The sequence below is a fragment of the Pristis pectinata genome, chromosome 12 (genome assembly GCF_009764475.1).
Source record: "Pristis pectinata isolate sPriPec2 chromosome 12, sPriPec2.1.pri, whole genome shotgun sequence".
Classification (NCBI taxonomy): Eukaryota; Metazoa; Chordata; class Chondrichthyes; order Rhinopristiformes; family Pristidae; genus Pristis; species Pristis pectinata.
The window spans coordinates 34129951-34152181 of NC_067416.1; the positions used below are offsets into that span (position 1 = coordinate 34129951).

Consider the following 22231-nt stretch of genomic DNA (forward strand, 5'->3'; position numbering starts at 1 on the left):
AGGAAGGGCACCATGTCTCCCTAAAGTGGCTTACTTATGATGCCAATCCAGTACTACGTGGCCAACCTCCTTTGCCCTCTGGTGCTTGGCAAGTACTCAACTGCAAATGAACACTAAAGACCTCTCACAACCTTTCCAAACCTGTCACTGCTAGCCATATTCCAAACAAACAAATCAAAAAAATATGAATACAGTTTCTTGCTTTTATTTTTGGAAAAGAAAATAAACATTTTTCTTCTTAAATAAAGAATTTATAATGGTGCTTTCACTGTTCCTTGAAAAGAAAAAGAAACCAAAGTCTGATCCTGGTCTAACAGCTGGCACCAACTAAGCTGCCCTCATAAAAAACCAGTTCAAGGAAGAAAGATGTTGAAATTACAAAACATCTTTCATAGAACATCCCTAAGTGCTTCACAAGCAATGTACTACTTTTGAAGTGCAACCGAACTAGGCAGCCAAATTAGCACATTGCAAAAATCCTTTAAGCAGCAGAAAGACAGTTCATCCATTATGGTCAGTTTGGTTATGAGCTGACTGTTGGTCATGATACTAAGTCAGCTATTGACTCTTATTTTGAAAAGCAACTTAAGGTCTCTAACACCACCAGAAAAGTCTCCTCCAATAACTGGCACCTACTAACTGGAGTTCTAAGGTCAAGAGATCTACACTTACAGTCTGGATCTCTTTCAATGGGGTGATGGCTATCATATGGCTCCCTGGAACAGTAAGGGACTGCTGGACTCTCAGGCAATCAACAGATGAAACTACCTTTTCCAATGGTCCTAATTTGTGAGCACAATAGTCACCCATCAGAACCCACCTCTGCAGCACACTCCAGCAGATTTTGAAATCCTGTGCAGGATCCATCTGGTGAGATGTGTTTTTTTTTACAGAAACATAAAGATTCCAGAAACAGAAAGCTGGTTTTATTTCTTTTGAGCATCATCCTACTAAAATATAATTGCCCAGAATTTGCAATAAGTGGTGAACTGCTCAAACTTTCTTCTGGCCATTGCACAAATAGAAATTAACCTCATCTGGTTCTCCCACCTGGAACTTGCAACTTAAAGCCAGTTTGGTTCCTGCTCAGTGAGGCCCACGTGTAAATAAAGCTTTCCGCACCATAACCAATCACTGTGGGGTGATGTAGAAAGAGCCCCATCCTCAAAGCATGAAAACGACTGACGGCTGGCTAAGCTGCACCCCTTGGTTTGAATGTTCAAAACATTCAAAACCATTTGAAGACTATTAAAGTCATTAATATTTTTTCTTAAAAAATATAAAACACTCTAAAACATTTAAAGCATTTAAGGACATTCAAACTAATTAAAAAACATATAAATTATCCACAATTTACTCTAGTCCCAAGGAATTGTGGCTATCGAGAATAATTCTCTACACCAGGTGCAACCCAGGCACAAGATGATCATGTGGATTCCCCACCAGTTTTGTGTGGGACATTTGCTTTTGTTTGGAAATCCTGAAGATGCTTACAGTTACAGAGTGAAATGTCAGCAGTCATACAGGCAGATGCCATTACTTCCCTGCAAAGTTCCGTTGCATTCTATCCGACAGCAACAATTGCATCAATTCCTCTCTTTAAGAATCCAGGTGGACCATCTGCCATTAGAGCTCTCAGTTTATGGATGTTCCTGATCTTCCCATGTCTCTTCACAAAATGATAACCAGCCAAACTATCCAAAGCACTATTTTCCCCAATTACATTTATTATATTTTTAATCATTTGCTTTTTTTCCCCCCCTCAATCCATAAGCTGCCTCTTCCCTGCTCCAGTCCAAAAATTCCTTCCATACACACTGTTTGTATTGCTGCTGGAAATGTGTGCCGATGTTTCATATTTGCACAAAGTTTAATTTGACTAACTGCGCTATTTGTTGCAATTATGGGAATGCCAATGTAAGTTCTCTACTCAGAGAGTGTGAAGTTTGATTCCATGAGCAGTAGCTAGGGTTAAATAGCTTTGGGGAATTTATAGGGAAGATAGATTAACACATAGGGTGAGAAAGGAATAAATGGTTTCACTGTTAAGGTTAGATGAGTTAGAGTGGGTTTGTGTGAAGTATAAATATCAGCAGGGACTTACTGGGCACAATAGATTGTCATTTCTACTGGTTTCATTGAAATAAAGACTAGGTGAGTTCTATGACGGGAGGTGATCTGCTCTTATCATTTATGACCCACACAGTGAAGATGAGAACAACCTTCCATGGGTATGATACCAGACCTCCAGTTTTCTCAGACTGTATTAGTATTTATCTATAGGCTTCCCTGTGTTTTCTGTTAAAAGTCAGATGGAGTCTTGAAATCAATGGAGTGGTTGTGCAGATGTAACTCACACTGAAATATGCATTTAAACAAGCCTTAGTTTCCAAAGCCCAACCACCCACATGAAACCATTGTGGTTAGCATAGATGAGGCAAGAAAATTGAAGGCAGTGATTAAAATAATCCTAAAATTTGATTTGAAAAGCTCAAGTTTGAAGGGAAGGCTGAAAGAGGAGCAGGCCTTCGGGATTTATAGACAAGGAAATGGCACAATGGCGCATCTAGTATAAATGCTGCCTCACAGCTCCAGCGACCTGGGTTCAATAATCTTCACTTCAGTGCTCACTGTACGGAGTTTGCAAGTCTCCATTTGACTATGTGGGTTCCCCGTGTGCTCCAGTTTTTTTCCCACATCCCAAAGAGATGCGAATTGATAGGTTAAATGGCCACCTTAAATTGCCCCTGGTATATAGGTGAATGGTAGAATCTGGGGAGAGCTGACAAGAACTTGGTCAGGTGTTAGATCTCTCAGTGGGAGAGCATTTTGGAGATAGTGATCATAATTCTATCTCCTTTACGATAGCATTGGAGTGAGACAGGAACAGACAAGTTAGAAAAGCATTTAACTGAAGTAAGGGGAATTATGAGGCTCTCAGGCAGGAAATTGGAAGCTTAAATTGGGAACAGATGTTCTCAGGTAAAAGTACGGAAGAAATGTGGCAGATGTTCAGGGGATATTTGTGTGGAGTTCTGTGTAGGTACATTCCAATGAGGCAGGGAAGTTATGGTAGGGTACAGGAAACGTGTGTACAAAGGCTGTAATAAATCTATTCAAGAAGAAAAGAAAAGCTTACAAAAGGTTCAGTGAGCTAGGTAATGTTAGAGATCTGGAAGATTATTAGGCTAACAGGAAGGAGCTTAAGAAGGAAATTAGGAGAGCCAGGAGGGACCATGAGAAGGCCTTGGCGGGCAGGATTAAGGAAAACCCCAAGGCATTCGACAGGTATGTGAAGAGCAAAAGGATGAGACGTGAAAAAATAAGACCCATCAAGTGTAACAGTGGGAAGGTGTGTGTGGATCTGGAGGAAATGGCAGAGGTACTTAATGAATATTTTACTTCAGTATTCACAATGGAAAAGGATCTTGGTGATTGTAGTGATGACTTGCAGCAGACTGAAAAGCGTGATCATATAGATATTAAGAAAGAGGATGTGCTGGAGCTTTTGGAAAGCTTCAAGTTGGAAAAGTTGCCAGGACCGGATGAGATGTATCCCAGGCTACTGTGGGAAGTGAGGGAGGAGATTGCTGAGCCTCTGCTGATGATCTTTGCATCATCAATGGGGACAGGAGAGACTCCAGAGGATTGGAGGGTTGCAGATGTTGTTCCTTTATTCAAGAAAGGGCGCAGAGATAGCCCTGGAAATTATAGACCAGTGAGTCTTACTTCAGTGGTTGGTAAGTTGATGGAGAAGATCCTGACAGGCAGGACTTATGAACATTTGGAGAGGTGTAATATGATTAGAAATAGTCAGCATGGCTTTGTCAAGGGCAGGTCCTGCCTTACGAGCCTGATTGAATTTTTTGAGGATGTGACTAAACACATTGATGAAGGAAGAGCAGTAGATGTAGTGTATATGGATTTCAGCAAGGCATTTGATATGGTACCCCCTGCAAGGCTTATTGAGAAAGTAAAGAGGCATGGGATCCAACGGGACATTGTGGAGGGCTGTCAGAGGTTACAGCAGGACATAGGTAGGATGCAAAACTGGGCTGAGAGGTGGCAGATGTAGTTCAACCCAGATAAGTATGAAGTAGTTCATTTTGGAAGGTCAAATATGAAGGCAGAATATAGTACTAATGGTAAGACTCTTAGCAGTGTGGAAGATCAGAGAGATCTTGGGGTCCGAGTCCATAGGACGCTCAAAGCAGCTGCACAGGTTGACTCTGTGGTGAAGAAGGCATACGATGTATCGTCCTTCATCAATCATGGAATTGAATTTAGGAGCCGAGAGGTAATGCTGCAGCTCTATAGGACCCTGGTCAGACCCCACTTAGAGTACTGTGCTCAATTCTGGTCACCTCACTAAAGGAAGGATGTGGAAGCCATAGAAAGGGTGCAGAAGAGATTTACAAGGATGTTGCCTGGATTGGGGAGCATGCCTTATGAAAACAGGTTGAGTGAACTTGGCCTATTCTCCTTGGAGCGACGGAGGACGAGAGGTGACCTGATAGATGTGTATAAGATGACAGGAGGCATTGATTGTGTGGATAGTCAGAGGCTTTTTCCCAGGGCTGAAATGGTTGCCACAAGAGGACATAGGCTTAAGGTGCTGGGGAGTAGGTACAGAGGAGATGTCAGGGGTAAGTTTTTTACTCAGAGAGTGGTGAGTGCGTGGGATGCGCTGCCAGCAACGGTGGTGGAGGTGGAAACAATAGGGTCGTTTAAGAGACTTTTGGATAGGTACATGGATCTGAGAAAAATAGAGGGCTATGGGTAAGCCTAGTAATTTCTAAGGTAGGGACATGTTCGGCACAACTTTGTGGGCCGAACGGCCTATATTATGCTGTAGGTTTTCTATGTTTCTAAGAATGTGGGGAGAATAAAATGGGACTAATGTAGGGTTAGTGTAAATGTGATGGTCTGCACAGACTCAATGGGCTGAAGGGCCTGTTTCTGTGCTGTATCACTCTATAATACACAGTATAAAGGGAGCCCATTCAGATGCTAGTGCCCATGACTGTACCAGCTCTTCAGTTTAAAGGATGTAATCTAATGCTATTTCTTTTGCTTTCTTTGTTTCCTTTCACAATCTCATTTTTCAAATACTTATTCATCTTTGTTTTAAATAATGTTGCAGATTCTCACATTTGCATAGAATTATCTGTGTGAAAACAGTCTTTTCAACATCCTGCTTCAGTGTTTCAGTTGTAATTGAGTTTGCTCAGCTTTAGTTTTGATTTGTCCTGGCAAAGCCTTTTGGTATGTTATTAACCACTGTGGTTTCCTCTCATTGGTTTTCACAGTTTTTCTTGACACAGGTGTGTCCAAATATAGAGACAATGGATCTGTGCCCTAACCATAACTTGCATGATGCCAAGATTACTGACTTGCTATTATATTTCTATATTCTACAGTTCCTTTTGGCTTTTATTTTATACTTCTGTCTTACCTTGACTTTTACAAATCTATTTTTCTGCTCTCTTTTATCTATTTCTTCACTCTAGTTTGGCATCAGCCATGGCTGTGAGTGGCACTCGTGCAGGAAGGTTGTGGATCAAGGCACTTTTGAGAAGCAGAGGAGACGATTGGGCTTACACTACAACAGAGTACTCAGGGAGGCTGGGCTGTTATAGATTCTGTTTATTGTTAACCAAGGTTGTGTCTTCCTCTTGAATGGTGTTATTTTGAAGATGAGTAAGGATGTTTTAGTGCCAGTACTTACTCTTCAACAAATATCTCTGCATCAAATTAATGGTCATCATCTCATTGCTATTTATGGGATCTTGCTATGTGCAAATTGCTTGCTGCATTTACTGGATCATGGTGCTAACTACACTTCAAAAGTACATCAATAGCGGTAACAATGTTGGGATAACAGTGTCCTAGTTACAGAATCTAAAAAAGTGACCACTTATTGATGTCTCATCTTATTTCATTTTTGATAATTTTCCAGATCAGTAATTAAAATGGAGAAAGCAGACAGGGCAACCTTCTTATAGCATGGAGTGTAAGAGTGACACACTTGAACTTGGCAACAGAATTGCAGTGAATTTGTCCAGGACGCTGCCTGGTACCTAGTGGCATGAGAGTAGCCACAAGTGGTGACACCATTATAAAGAGTGGATATATTTTACACAAGGTAAATAATTGTAATGTTAAGGACTACCACAGTTACTGATAATGTTTGAAGAATTTGCAGTCAGTGCTTCTTACCATCCAAGAGCATCCCAAAGTGCAGAACTTGCAGGAATTCCTTTTCCCTCATGAAGCCTGAGAGTGGAGTTGCCCAGCCTTCAGATAAAACCTGCACCCACTGCAGATCCAGCTAGAAGAGAACAAATCCTTAGGTAAATCCAATGCACTTTCTCCTTGCTGAATAAAAATACAATTATTAATGTGATCATTGTTTCAGCAGACAGAACTCTATCGATGAAACACATTGCCAAGTCTATTCAACGATTGCAAAATCATGAATTTGAGTGTGAAATAATTCTCTTCACGAGCCCGGAAGAGTGCAACTCAAACAACACTTAAGAACTTCAATATTATCCAGGACAAAGAAGTTGACTTAATCGGCACTCCTAATCCTAGCATATGCTCACTCCCTCCATAACCCACACACCATGGCTTCAATGTGTACTATTTACAAAATGCACCAAAGTTACTCACCTAGACTTCTTCAACATCATCTATTAAATCTGCTATCTCTGTTAGTAATTTATTCATCTATTACATTGAAGCAATAGTCTACTGGATAAAGGGAATTTTCTCTATTTGGGTGGATAAACAATTGCTGTCGATTACCTAAGAGCAACGCTCACAAAATTTGATTCAAGTTATTAAAGAGGCGCATGAATGTGCAGAGAATGGAGGGATAAGGATCACGTGCAGGCAGAAAGGATTGTGTATTTAGGCATCATTAGTTTAATTAGTTTGGCAAAACATCGTGGGCCGAAGGGTCTGTTTCTGTTCTATGTTCCATGTTCAATCACAGCTGCAGTCTCTCTGCTTCTAATTTTGCACAATCAAAGACTTCAAAGACAACTTTCAAGTGTTTCGCCCTTAGCAGGACAAGACTGTAGCACGATACTCTGCCCAAAACCAGAGTGAATGTTTCCCTTCTATGTATCATCTCCTCTAAACTTACCAGGCTGCAAATTATAATGCACAAGAAAGCTTCTATACTATTGTGGAGAGTTGAGGGCACAAAGTAAGTCTTTAGGGTGACACAGGAAAGAATGGGAAGTCATGATGGGGTTGGTGGGGGAGGGCAAGGAAGCAAAGAATCTCGGAGCTGGGGTGAGGATTACAAGTAGTAAGGAGAAATTTTGGGGGTAGCAAACCAGGGGTGATGGGAGTAGATCCTGGAGTATTGGGGGTGACAATCATGATGGCTCTTAGGTAGGGAGATGATTGGGGGCAGTTGGCAGTTAGTTGACTAACAGATGGGGGTTAGTCAGTCAGGGAGATGACTGACTCAGGGGACATGCTAGGGGTATTAAGAGAATGGGTGGTTGAGCATTTTGGAAGGTGACCCATGGTGGGGTTGGATTGGAGAGGAGGTAAAAGGGTCAGATAGATGATCAGGGGCAGGTCTGGGAGGTAACATGATTGGAGAGGAGGTTAAGGACATGATCAACAGGAAAGGGGGAATGAAAGACAATGAAGAATCTGCCCAGAAGTAGATGGATGTCTCCGACTCCCTTTAACTAACACTGAGGCAGGCCTCAACCTTTCTGTTAAGATCTGCTCCAGTGTTTGAACCTGGCATATGTGCGATTAAACTTAACGTAAGTGATGCCAAACTAGTGTACCCTGAGATTTTAGTGTATATGTGGTGTATATGTGTGTTATCCTCAGGACCTGGATGGAAAATCTGGAAGTGTGGTCATGGTATACAAAGTACCTGACTGTATTCACAAATGGAATTTTTAAAAATGTTATCACACACCAAGGAAACCTTGTAGACCCATTACTACTGACCATGTGACATCAACCACCAACACTAGTAAGATTAAGATTTCAAGCCTCAAAATGCTTCAATCCAGCACACTGCCATATGTTTAAAGAAAACCACTTCTGAGGGGAAACAACTGGCTGAGGGGAATCTGGCTTCATCACCCTTCCACGCCTAGGCTCAAATAGTTGCTCAATTATGTGTAATTGCGGCAAATGTCGGCAATCTGTTTGCACTTAGTCAAAGATGAATGTTGAGTTTATTGTCATATGCACAAGTACATGTATGCACAGGTGCAATGAAAAACTTACTTGCAGCAGCATCACAGGCACATGGTGCCAGATACACAAGACTGACAAGAAAAAGCATAAATTAAGCATAAATTATACAAGAAAGAACACAATTAGAACAAAAATAACAAAGTCTATTGTCGTGCAAAGTGGTCAAACTGTTGCTAAACTGAGAGGGCGATTAGGTTTGTGCAGGTTGGTTCAAGAACGGAATGGTTGAAGGGAAGTAGCTGTTCCTGAACCTGGTGGTGTGGGACTTCAGGCTTCTGTACCTCCTGCTTGATGGTAGCTATTAGAAGATGGCATGGCCCAGACGTTGGGGATCTTTGATAATAGATGTTGCCTTCTTGAGGCAGTGCCTCCTGTAGATACTTCCGATGGTGGGGAGGGATGTGCCCGTGATGTATTGATCAGCAGTCTCACTGATGTAAAACATTTTAGAAGCGGAATGACAAGCATTACCTGTGTTATCTGCAGTGTGGGCAGAACCTGGGCTGCTTCATGTGCCAAGTCCAGCTTGTTTTCCAGGACGAACAGTTCCTTCACTTCTTCATTCGCGGCAGGAGGAACAATGCCCTTAGAGAAACAATAAACACATCTGTCACACAGCCTGCTGGCCCATCTCCCAGAAAGTCAGAATGCCTCTCACTAACGTGCCTTTCAAGGTGGGTCTTGTACATGTGCCAGTCGGAGAGTTAGTCCATTTAACGATTGTAATTAAGGTGCTCACAGTTTTATAATAAAACACCATCTCATGGGCCACAACTAACGTTACTGGTGTGATATCTACTGCTCCAGGATTTTCTTAAAGGGAATGCTCATTAAGAGAAAGCTGCAAATCCCACATCAGAGCTATAGAACAAGCAGCAAGCCCTTCACAATCCCAGCTCCCTTACCGAGTATCTGTTTAGCTTATGTGACTCTGCTATTGCGAACTTACTCTCCAAAGCAATCCCAACCTTAAATGGTAAAGCCCTAGGTGGCGGCAGGGCTTTGCACGATGTAAAGCCGTCATATGTGGGCCCAGGAGAAGTCTGACAAAATACGTGACACCCAGATATACTATGTGTCAAGTTTAGTTCGCTGCCCAACCTGCCAAAGTGTGGCTGGTTCTGAACGTACCTGCACATTCAGAATCTATCAAAAATCAATGAAACAATCAAAATTAAAAATAATTAGAACAATTGAAAATAATAAAAAAAAACATTTATCCAAACTCAATCATTCAAAAGATTGTAAATTAATGATTATGTTTTCTTCTCCCTTGAAATGGATGGAGTTGCTCTTCCTATCTCATGTCTAACCTGTCACCATTTCAGTCAGCAAAGTTCCCCGGAACATTGTTGGATAATTGCAACAAGTTTCTGTTCTGCTGCTGGACTTCATGTTCCCATGGGAATCCTGAACTTGATGGTACTTAGGCAGGAAAATGACAGCAGATTGGCTACTAACTATTCATCTTTTCCTGCAAGTTCTGGTCTGATACCTCAGATAAGATAAGACATCTTTATTAGTCACATGTACATCGAAACACATGAGATGTATCTTTTGCGTAGAGTGTTCTGGGGACAACCTGCAAGTGTCACCAATCTTTTGGCGCTAGCATGACCTTTAACAGCAGCTGGATGTACTCCATAGCTGCCTTGAAAGACCTGAATTCACTATGGATTCTTGTGTTTTGTCTTCTCATGTGGATACAGTAAGTCATCGCATTCCCTTCATGCTTGTTATAAGGTACATTTGAACAAATGTGATGATGGGCTTCTAAGCTTTCCCCTCCCCCTTTCCCCAGAATTATGAGTGGGTGGCTTTGCTTCATGAACAAGAACTTAAGTGGCAACCTTTGACTATTCGTAGGTAAGAGCATTCAGCAGATTTGTGCATTGTACCATTTCATAGTGGCCCAGGACACAATGATTCAGGTACACAAGCTCTGAATGGATGAGTGGATGACCAGAGATGTGGAAAGAAAGAGCACTTGTTGAAGAATTGCTCCTGGCAGCTTCTGACAAAGCAAAACCTGGGCTGAGTCCACAGAGACGTATATGAGCACACACATGTATGTGGATATCAGTGCTCATAAACATGGGTACACACAGCCAGCGTGTGAATGCTTGCACAATTGCAAACACTGATGGAAGGGGCCAGCTAAGAGTTAGGAGGGGTAGATTGTAAATTCTTGTTCCTGGGCGTATAGTTCCAGCCATCCAGAGTAAACTCAGGAATTCAGATGCTTGTCCTACAACCTTCTAATTGATAGTATAATGAGGCCAAGAAATTCTCAAAGCCCAGTCATACTTGACCTCTGCAGTCATTTCCAGCCATCCTGTCCCATTCACATTCTCCAAGTCCCATATTTCGTCATTTTGTATATCCCCTCTCCCTTCCCTCTTGTTATATTGGAAGGGATTTAGAAATATTGGACCAGGTATATTCCCTTTAATGCTCTCTTGCTCAATATATTTGTAAAATATCACTTCCAAGCTTCCTTTCATATACTGCTTTTGAATCTCTTATTATTTTCTTGTATCCCTTTGACTCTTTTTAAACTTCTCCCAGTTCCCATGTATGCCACATATTTTACATTATTCTAAAGCTTTTCTTTCAGCTTAATACTGTGAAATACATCATTTATACACCACAGGGAACTTGGTGGGTATTGGTTTTGCACTGTATCAGAATCATCTTTGAACAGTTTCCATTCTTTATAGGTGTTCCCATGAATGGTTCAGCCCAGTTTACTTCTCATTCTTTAAAGTTTGCCTTACTTAAATTTAAAACTTTGGTTGCATTTCTCTCATCTGCCTCTGATAACTGATAATCAAACTCAATGCAAGACAGAATTGCAAGATCTTCTGCTACCATTACTGGTAACTCTTCAGCCATATTAGTCCTACTCCTTGAAACTTTCTTCTCTCTATCTTCCTTCTTGTTTTTAAAACTCTTGCTGCCTTTCAGGAAATATTTGTTCACATCTCCTGAATCTCAAAATGGCATGGTATCTAATCCTTCATTTCTTGTTGAAAGGTGTAAAGAAAATGAAAGGTATTTTTGATTTTAATGGTGGTGTATGGATGGAATTTTTGGAAGTAGCTATTTAGAAAATAATCCACATTCTGTGCTAACAGTAACACCCATCAGGAAATAAGCTGGAAGAAATTTTGAATTTCTACGTAATGCAAGATTGACTAAATCCTCAAATATCCATAATCCATTCACAAAGGAAGTAAACAAAACAAAACAGATTTTTCCATCATGATTTTCTTTACATTCTGATCTAAGCAAAATGAGGAAATATCAGGAATTTTCTTTGCTCGGTACCGAGGAAACAATATCTGACTTGTGAAGTGCAGTTTTATGTATGTAGGCCAGAATGATCTCCCGATCTAATTTTGACTGGAGAAGAGGGTCAGATAGGATTCTCGTGGATATCACCTTCTCAAGTGAGCTTGGATTTTTAAATACGTTTTCACCTTTCCCATGTGATCAGATGGGCTTCAATAGGATGGGGAATGCCACAGCTTTGTGGGATAGCCAGGAAACTTTGGAGGCCTGGAGGCTCTTCCTGTCTCCAATTGTTGGCATGGCTGTAGAACTATTAAGAGCAATGCAAATTGCCGCTTTCTTCGCAGGAACCCAGTTATAACGTCCGACTACATGAGGTCTTTTGGCTTACCCTCTCTTCTAAGAGCTCCACCAACTGTTGGATGCATTCATTCACAGATGTGAGGTTTGTTTTCAGCACCAACTCAGAACTTTCAGGCTTCTCATACTCTGAATCAATTCCAGTAAACCCTGTGCAAAGAGACAACATGAACTGAATAAAACTGTGGAGCTAGTTCCAGGACACAAAAAGTCGTGTGTATCAATGCTTCAGGTTTTTACATGCCTTTTACTGAATTAAATAAAATCAGCTTTCAAAGCTTTCATTAAAGACAGCCTGTCAACTCCTCCAACAGCCTGGTACCATAACAATCAGAACAATTGATGGATCTCTTCTATCTCAGACAGGGCAGTAGGAGCAGCATTACTGTTGATGGGCATGCAACAGGGTAATAAGACAGGGGGAATGGGACTGATGGGATAGCTCTGCTGGGAGCTGGCATAGACTCAAAGGACTGCTTAGCCTCCTTCTGTACCATAATATATTCAAAAGTATCTTTATTTTAGTTGACCTCAGGATCACTGGGCTCAGGATAGGAAAGTGCCTGGGATTCTGTTCCTATTTGACACCCTTTATTTCTTTGCCAAAGGAGGTTTATTTAGTGATTACAGCATCACATCATTACAATACTACAGTATTTCACGATTCACACCATTTACAGTCAATAGTTTCAAATTATAACACAGTCGTCTTTATCCAGAAAGCAATCGAGCTTCTGTGGCACCCACCAGTCCTGAAAGATGCCAATGCACCCACAGACACCTTGGGCTCCCTCTCCAGGGACACCTAGGGACACCTAGGCACGGACGTAACCTTGGAAGAGGGTCAGGCAGTCGGCTTGGGACCTGTTTGACACCTGTGGGTGGGTGTTGATGATGAACATCATCAGGTTTGGTTGCAAACCTCCCAGAAGTCCAGCAGTCCACAGGTTCACATAGATGACACCCCCCATGACCCCAGCAGAGAAAACTGCATGATGCACGTGATTGAGTTAAGAAGGCAGGAAAATATGACGCTTGGACTTCATTTCTGGTCCAATAATTTTATGGAGGAGGTTGTGCAACCTCATTGTTGTGCCTTGAGTGTTTCTATCCGAGTTACATCAATAATCCTGGAAATAAGAGACTGCAGAGAACAGAGAACTTTGAGAATATGAAACGGTTTTGCACAGCAGATGTGGAGAACATGCCTCCAAGTGGGGAATGAAAAACATGGGTTCATAAATCTTCCAATGAAATGTCACTAATTTGATGTGTTATCTCTCTTTTTCTTTCTCCACAGATGCTGTCTGACCTGCTCAGTATTTTCAGAATTCTCTGATTTTATTTCAGCATTTATAGCATCTGCAGTTTTCTTTTTGCTTTAGAACCAAGAACCATAGAACCATACAGCACAAAACAGGCCCTTCGGCCCACTATGTTGTGCCGTCCATCAAACCACCCTCACACTACCTAACCCTTTCCTCCCGCATATCCTTCTATCTCACATTCCTCCATATGTCTATCCAACAAGCTCTTGAACCTGTCCAATGTATCTGCCTCCACCACCACCCCAGGCAGTGCATTCCATGCACCAACCACTCTCTGGGTGAAAAATCTCCCCTGACATCTCCCCTGAACCTCCCACCCATAACCTTAAAGCCATGCCCTCTCGTCTTGAGCATTGGTGCCCTGGGAAGGAGGTGCTGACTGTCTACTCTATCTATTCCTCTCAATATTTTATATACCTCTATCATGTCTCCTCTCATCCTCCTCCTTTCCAGTGAATAAAGCCCTAGCACCTTAAGCCTCTCCTCATATTCAATACGCTCTAATCCAGGCAGCATCCTGGTAAATCTCCTCTGCACCCTCTCCAACGCCTCCACATCCTTCCTACAATGAGGCGACCAGAACTGAACACAGTACTCCAAGTGTGGCCTAACTAGAGTTTTGTAAAGCTGCATCATCACTTTGCGGCTCTTAAACTCAATCCCGCGACTTATGAAAGCCAATGTCCCATTGGCCTTCTTAACTGCTCTTTCCACCTGTGAGGCAAATTTCAATGAACTATGAATATGAACCCCCAGATCCCTCTGCTCCTCCACACTGCCAAGTACCTTGCCGTTTACCCTGTACTCTGCCCTGGAGTTTGTCCTTCCAAAGTGTATCACCTCACACTTCTCCAGATTGAACTCCATCTGCCACTTGTCAGCCCAGCTCTGCATCCTATCAATATCCCTCTGTAAGCTCCGACAGCCCTCCACACTATACACAACACCGCCGATCTTAGTGTTGTCCGCAAACTTACTAACCCAGCCTTCCACCCCCTCATCTAAGTCATCTATATATATCACAAAAAGTAGAGGTCCCAGAACCGATCCCTGAGGGACACCACTAGTCACTGCCTTCCAATCCGAGGGCACTCCTTCATAAATGGTAGTTCGTCACAAATAAATTTTTCAGGGAATTCAGGAGAAACCTTTTTGTGCACAGAGTGGTTAGAAAATGGACACTCTGTTACGTTAGGTGGCACAGTGGCACATCTGGTAGAGCTGCTACCTCACAGCTCCAGAGACCAAGGTTCAGCCCATTCTCCCGTGATGATGTGGGTTTTCTCCCACATCGCAAAAATGTGTGGATTGGTCGGTTAATTGGCCACTGTAAATTATCTCTGATGTGGGTGGATGGTAAAATTTGGGGAAGGGCTGGATAGGAATATGGGGACAATAATTAGGGCGGGCAGAATGGAATTGTTCCATAAACTGGTTTAAACTTGATCAGCCAAAACAGAAAAAATATGTATATTTAGGCATTAATGACTACTATTATACAGCAATGGTGAAAAACAGTAATGTGTGCCCCTGGGATATTAAAACATCAATGAAATGTGGGGGAAGGCATTTCATCCTAAAAATTCCTCAATATTTCCCATTTCCTTGCAGCTGTAAACCCAAAATTAATGCAGCTGCAGTTGTCTGCTGTTCCTACATCTTCTCTGCATAGATACAGCAAGGTCATTCTGTAGATTAGGAGTGATATATCAATGCCACCTCTGAGTCTCGGTTTTTGTTTCCACACTTTTGACTGATAGCTCCATGCAAGATGAAGACCGTCTCACTGCAGAAAATTAAGCTGCAAGTTTACTCAGCGAACAAGCACACACACTGATAGCCATCAACGATTCTGAAAGTAGCAGTTAGCTGTGCCATAGATCTCATGTTATCAGGGAAAATTTATCTGGTGGTATTAGCACAAAAACATTTCCTGTTAGAGTGAAATATTTATACCTTTTATCTCTCCAGCTCTAGCCTTCTTGTAAAGACCTTTCACATCACGACTTTCACAGATATCTAAAGGAGCATCAACAAAGATTTCAAAAAACGGAAGGTTGGAGCTCTCATGGATCTTTCTTGCCTTTTCTCGATCCTGAAACATACAAAATTAATACTATTGGTCTGTGATCCATCTTTCAGAGGCTACTGATGCATTAGTTCCTTGCTATATATTTCTGCAGGCTATCATATGATTCTGTAAGCAAAGAACTATTGTGTTATAGTCAGCACAGTGCCATTTATTCAGCTGATTAATAAATCAAGTTGTATTAATCATGTTCTGATGTTCACAATCATATCAATCAATGAATAGAACATGGAACAGTACAGTACAGTACGGGCCCTTCAGCCCACGATGTTGTGCCAACCTATATAAACCTACTCCACAATCAATCTAACCCTTCCCTCCTACACAGCCCATAACCCTCTACTTTTCTTATATTTATGTGCCTATCTAAGGGTCTTTTAAATGTCCCTATTGTATCAGCCTCACCACCACCCCCGGCAGTGCATTCCAGACACCTACCACTCTCTGTGTAAAAGACCTACCTCTGACATCTCCACTAAACTTTCCTCCCCTCACCTTAAATGGATGTCCTCTGGTATTGACCAATGCCGCCCTGGGAAAAAGGTGCCAGCTGTCCACTCTAACTATGCCTCTCATAATCTTATACACCTCCATCAAGTCACCTCTCATCCTCCGTCGCTCCAAAGGGAAAAGCCCTAACTTGCTCAACCTTTCCTCATAAGACATGTTCTCTAATCCATGCAGCATCCTGGTAAATCTCCTCTGCACCCTCTCTAAAGCTTCCACATCCTTCCTATAATGAACTGACCAAAACAGGATAGTCTAACCAGAGTTTAAGTAGTCTAAAAGATCCAAATGATCTTTTGATAAAATATGCTACAGTTAACAAATACAACCATAAACCAAATATTTTCTATAATGGTCAGTGTGTACTTTTGACATCTCCTCTGCTTTTCAACATAACATTAATGTGACATTTTGTAAGGGTTTTAATAATGAAGTCATACATTTGTGCTGTAATTAAAATAATCAAATAAACTATCTGAACTGACCATAAGTAACTGGAAACCTATTAACTATCAGATTGTTTCTTCCTGCTCTCTAACTCCCCACTGAAGGGAACCCATAATCCCCCATGATATAGAAGGAAGCCATTTGGCCCTTCAAGTTTATGCTGACTCTCAGTGCATCCCCATTAATCTCATTCCCTCCACTTATTTTCCCTTTCTTACCTCAATTCTTCCCTGACACTCCTGCCACCCATCTACACTAGGGACAATTTACAGTAGTTAATTAACTTTCAAACAAGAACATCTTTGGGATGTGGGAGGAAACCAGAGGGTCAGGGGGGAAACCCACTCAGTCACGGGGAGAACCTGCAAACTCCGCACAGATAGAACCAGAGGTCAGGATCAAACCCAGGTCCCTTGACTTTTTCACTGATCCAGTTATGAAGAACTAAGGGTATTTATTTAATTACATCAAATCTTTTTCACCATCAGTTATTAAATATGGGACTCAAAGTGTAAACTTAATTAAAATGATGATCTTGGCATTATTGATATATTTTTAAGATGGTTTGATCTTTTGTAATATTGAAATGATTGGAACTTGCTTCTACAAAGAACTAATTGTGAAATATGCTGTAAAATGTTACAGCTGTATGACATGAAAAAAACAGAATCTTTCTTCTTCAGTTCACAATATACAATAGCCACATCCAAATCAATCACTTAAAACTGTGGATTCGAGTACCATTGTGCCTCTTTTAAAAAGATGTCTTGTTCTATTTTTTGCTCTACAATGAAGCTATCTTCTGTGATCAGGATATTGGGATACCCAGCTCTGTAGGCAACAGTATCAATACCTTACTTTTCATTGATTCCCCAAAGACTTCTTTATTGGGATATCCATTCCCTCCCGAGAACTTGCCCTACAATTACAATGACCCTAAAACCCCTGAGACTGAGTTTCATTTCATTCACAGGTTAATGCTTTTGTGTTGAATTGTTACGCTGTTTTAAGATAACAGCCAGCAGCCTTGCTTTAATAACCTTCTGTCCAGTTATCTACAGAATGAAGATTGAAATTAATTTACATAATGGAGCATCTCAGTGACAAGCAACTTATGATTACCTTAGTAAATGGAGAGATGAAACTAGTGATACAGACAAGACCAGCATCTGCAAACAGTTTGGCCACCTCAGCGATACGCCGGATATTCTCCTCACGGTCCTCAGAGGTAAAACCCAGGTTTTTGTTTAGTCCTTGCCTAATGTTATCTCCATCCAGGGAGTAACAAGGAATACCATGGGTTACCAAGTACTCTTCCAGTGCAAACCCAATGGTGGTCTTTCCAGCACCTGACAGACCTGAATAGAAAATACTGACATTGATTCAGTTGGAACGGGCTTCTTAAAATTCCCAGGCCTTTCAAGAGATGTTAGCAATCAGTAATCTCACATAATACATTTGAGTTCCAAGGTCTCCTATTGAACTGCCTCAGTTTATTAATTGTTCTGCAGGATAACATTACTGGGAGGAAGAGAGAGATAGAAACAGAGGGAGAAAAAGGAAAACAAAAAGAAAGATCAGCAAAGGTGCAAATTTGGGGAGAGGAATATTTGTTGTTGAAAGTGGGCATGATGAAGAATGTAATTCTACATATAATCGACTTGAATGGGAGATTACGGAATACGTTGTTTTTCCATCTCCTACAACACTTCCCTATTGCTTCACAAGGCAGCCATATAAAAAAGGTATCAGCATCATTGTTATATATCTGTCAGTTTTAACCTACCTCTTATTATGATTCCCACTGCTACTCTAACCTAAGGTTATCTGTCTCCTGTCCAATACCCTGCTGTGGTCAAGCTCTATTGCAAAACAACAGCAGACGAGGTGGGAGAGGAGAAATGGGTAGTATATCTGGAATTCTTTGCCCTGAAGGTCATAGAGTCATACAGTTACGGACACAGGCCCTTCAGCCCAAATCATCTATGCTGACCAAGATCTCTATCTGAGCTAGTCCCATTTGCCTGCATTTGGACCATGTCCCTCTAAACCTTTTCCATTCATAGAAAATGAATATTTCTGTCCAGTTGTCTTTTAAACATTGTAATTGCACCCACCTCTACAGCTTCCTCTTGCAGCTCATTCCATATACCCACCACCCTGTGTGAAAAAGTTGCCCCTCAGGTCCCTTTCAAATCTTTTCCCTCTCACAAATCTATGTCCTCTTTAGAGGATTTAGACTCCTCTATCCTGGGACAAAGACTGTTGCCATCCACCTTATCTACACTACATGATTTTATATACCCCTATAAGGTCACCCCTCAGCCTCCTATGCTTCAGGGAAAAATGCCCCAGCCTATCCAGCCTCTCCTTATAACTCAATCCCTCCAGTCCCAGTAACATCCTTGTGAATCTTTGCTGCCCCCTTTCTAGCTTAATGACTTCCTTCCTATAGCTGGGTGGCCAGAACTGCACACAATACTCCAAGTGTGGTTTCATCATCAACTTGTACAGTGCAACATGACCTCCCAACTCCTGTACTCAATGCCCTAACCGATAATGGCAAGCATACCAAATGCCTTCTTCACCACCCTGCCTACCTGTGTTGCCACTTTCAGGGAACTATGTACCTGTACCTAAGGTCTCTTTGTTCTAAACACTCTCCAGGGCCCCATTATTTACTGTGTATGTCCTGCCTAGGTTTAACTTACCAAAATGCAACACCTCGCATTTGTCCATCTGTCATTCCTTGGTCCACTTCCCCAATTCATCTAGATCCTGTTCTAATCTTAGATAAATTTCTTTACTGTCAACTACACTACCAATTTTCATGTCGTCACGAACTTACTAACATTGTCATCAAAATCACTAACGTAGAACTACAAATGACAGTGGACCCAGCACCGATCCCTGTGGCACACCACTTGTCACAGGTCTCTAATCGAAATAAAAACTGTCCACTACCTCCTTGAACCAAGCCAATTTTGTATCCAATTGACTAGCTCACCCTGGATACCATCTATCCTTCCAGACTAGCCAACCATGCGGGACATTGTCAAAGGCCTTGCTAAAGTCCATGTAAACAATGTCTATTGCCCTGCCCTTGTCAATATTCTTCGTCACCTTTTCAGATAACTCAATCAAATTTGTGAGACACTACTTCCCAAGCACAAAGCCATGCTGACTATCCTTCATTGGTCCTTGCCTTTTAAAAGGCTGGTAGGTCCTGTCTCTCAGAATCCCCTCCAGTAACTTTCCCACAACTGATGTCAGGCTCCCTGGCCTGTAGTTCCCTGGCTTGTCCTTGCAGCCCTTTTTAAATAAAGGCACAACATTAGCCACCATCCAATCTCCCAGTACCTCACCCAAGGCCAAAAATGGTGCTCTGCCAAGACCCCAGCAATTTCTTCCCTAACTTCCCACTATTTTCTGGGGTTTATCCACCTTAATATGCCTTAAGACCTCCAGCACCTCCTTTACTGTAATGTGGATATGTTCTAATACATCACTATTCATTTCCCTTAATTCCTTAGTTTCCATGACCTTCTCTATGACAAATACAGATGAGAAATATTCATTTACCACCTCGCCCATCTCCTGTGGCTCCACACATAGATAACGACATTGATCCTCAAGGGGACCTATTCTTTTTCTAGTGGTGGAGGCCAAATCATTAGATATATTTAAGGTGGAGATTGAAAGATCAAGAAATTGGGGGCTATGGGGAAGAGGAGGTGAGGTCAGCAAAGATCAGCCATGATCATATTGAATGGCGGGGCAGGCGCAAGGGGCCAGGTAACCTACTCCTGCTCCTATTTTCTTTCGTGCTTATGTTCTTGTGGGTAGACCAAAAGCAATATCTCCTTCAGGGTGAGAACACATGGGTTAATGTGGTGGTTAGAAGAACAGTTTGCTTTTTTGTCTCTCTTATGTGTTTCTGACTGCAGGGCTGTGGGATGTACCCAGCAAACCAGCCTATGCCAATGGAGAGAGTTCAACTGGGCCTAAATCACAGAAGGATGACCTGGCAGTAATGGTCAGTTCTGACACAGGCAGAAGGAAAGAGTGAGTTACCCAAAGCTGGAAAATTTGACATTGAGTATGGAAGGCTGCAACATGGCTAGACTGAAGATGAGCTGTTATTCCTTAAGCTTGGGTCTTATTGTAACAGTGCAGAGAGCCACAGACTGAGAGGTAGTATAAGAGCAGCATTTGCTTCTCTGCTTTTAACGCATTTGGTCTCATCCTAACAGAGATATCCCCTTCATTCCCCCCTCCCCCCTCCAACTTTCTATGCTGTTGAAAACTAGCTGCTTTCTCTCTTTCCCACTTTTGACTAAGGGCCTCAGACCTAAACCGTTAACTCTGCTTCTCTTTCCACAGATGCTGCCTAATTTGCTGAGTGATTCCTGCATTTTCTGTTTTTATTTCAGATTTCCAGCATCTGCAGTTTACTTTTTGATTCGCAGAAACAGTACAGTTCTTCCAGACACAACCCTGAAGAAAGAGGCCTGCATCTATTTTCTTATGTTCTTGTGTGGTATGGTGTTGATCATGGTACTGATTGTCTGAGCAATGAGATTAGTGGAAGGTTCTTGAATGGATGTGTAGATGCAAGATGTACACATATGAATCTTGAGTATGTATGCAGTATGGTTAAAGACTGAATAACTTAGATGCACATGTCCTAGCTGGTCTCTGTGTTTCTTAATATCATCTGCAATGCTTGGGCTCGAAGTGGCAAACTGGCAACAAGGGTAGAAGATCAATTAAACAACAAAGCAAAAGGAGATCATTGCGAAAAATGAAGTGTTTGAGTATGTCAACAAGTCTGTGTGAATGGTTTGTGGGGTGCCTCTGGAAGCTTGCAACAACTTCCTTAAATTTAGACCTTGGGCAAGGATTAGCTTCAGTTCAAAGCAAGCATGGTGTTGACAGCAGTAAGGGTAATCAGACAAAAGGCTCGAAAGAAATTGTGACACATTTGATAATAGCCCTTGAGCGGAATCCGCATAACTGTAAGAGAAGGAACAATATAATGGCTGCCAGACTCAAATTGGTTACATTGGAAACCTTGTTGCAAAGCACTAGGTGTGTGACCCTTGCAGTTCCTACATAAATGCATGCATGCTTTTTCTGGAAGTAACATTGTAGAAATTGACGCTGATGATCAGAATGTGCTAGGTCAGAACATGGGTTCTGAAATGTACACTTAAATAGCAAATCTTTTAACTGCATGGAAAGCAAAAGATGTTTTGTGTGGAGAAGTAGTACAAAAGTTACAGGATCATTTCAATCCTAAACCATCAGAAATTGTGGAGAGCCACAGATCTGACCATCAGTGAGCTGAAGAATGTCTTGGCATTGAGACTTTGGCACCTTAGACCATGTACTGTGGGATTTTTTTCTGGTTTATTCAATGAATGAATGCAATCAATGTGAATTTCCTATCTATTACAAGGTACAAGGTATTTCCTATCTATTATGGATATGACTACAGCCTAAATTCACTCTGATAGCAAGAACTAGAGTTCTAATGCAGAATCCTAACCTTGTGTTAGGAATGGTGTGAATTGCTGTTATAAATGTAACAGATGCTATTTGCCACAGGTATGTCAATTAAGACAGCAAAGTGTTTAACTTACCTCAGCAGGCAAATCTACAGCCAAGGTAATGTTTTCTAGTAGTGTGATTTCTTCACAGAGGGGAAGTTTTGACAATATAACAGACAGCAAGTCTACAGAGTATTGAAGCCAGGATGAACAATGAGAATTCAGCTTAACCAATTGCAATGGTAGAAAGCAAAATCAGCTCAAAGTAAATTTATGGTTAAATGGTCAATACATCCACGGGGACATTGACACAGCAGCAGATTACTCAATTGTGGGCAAGGCTATAATTCTTGGTATGGCTAGCTCAAAAAGGTACGGTGAGCTTGAAAACATATTCATGTGGTATTCGT

At 41.6% G+C, this 22231-nt stretch overlaps 1 protein-coding gene across 2 annotated transcripts in view; it reads right to left on the bottom strand.

Moving 5' to 3' along the window:
* papss2b (3'-phosphoadenosine 5'-phosphosulfate synthase 2b) overlaps positions 1-22231 on the bottom strand; it is a 76501-nt gene that overhangs the window by 29419 nt on the left and 24851 nt on the right. The window contains exons 3-7 of one of the 2 annotated variants that reach the window (XM_052027857.1): positions 17392-17627; positions 15183-15321; positions 11930-12048; positions 8716-8829; positions 6220-6331 (exon numbers count right to left, since the gene is read on the bottom strand). In XM_052027857.1, the coding sequence (XP_051883817.1) occupies positions 6220-6331; positions 8716-8829; positions 11930-12048; positions 15183-15321; positions 17392-17627 (720 nt within the window). The remainder of the gene's footprint in view (positions 1-6219; positions 6332-8715; positions 8830-11929; positions 12049-15182; positions 15322-17391; positions 17628-22231) is intronic. The other variant, XM_052027858.1, reaches the window with a different exon arrangement.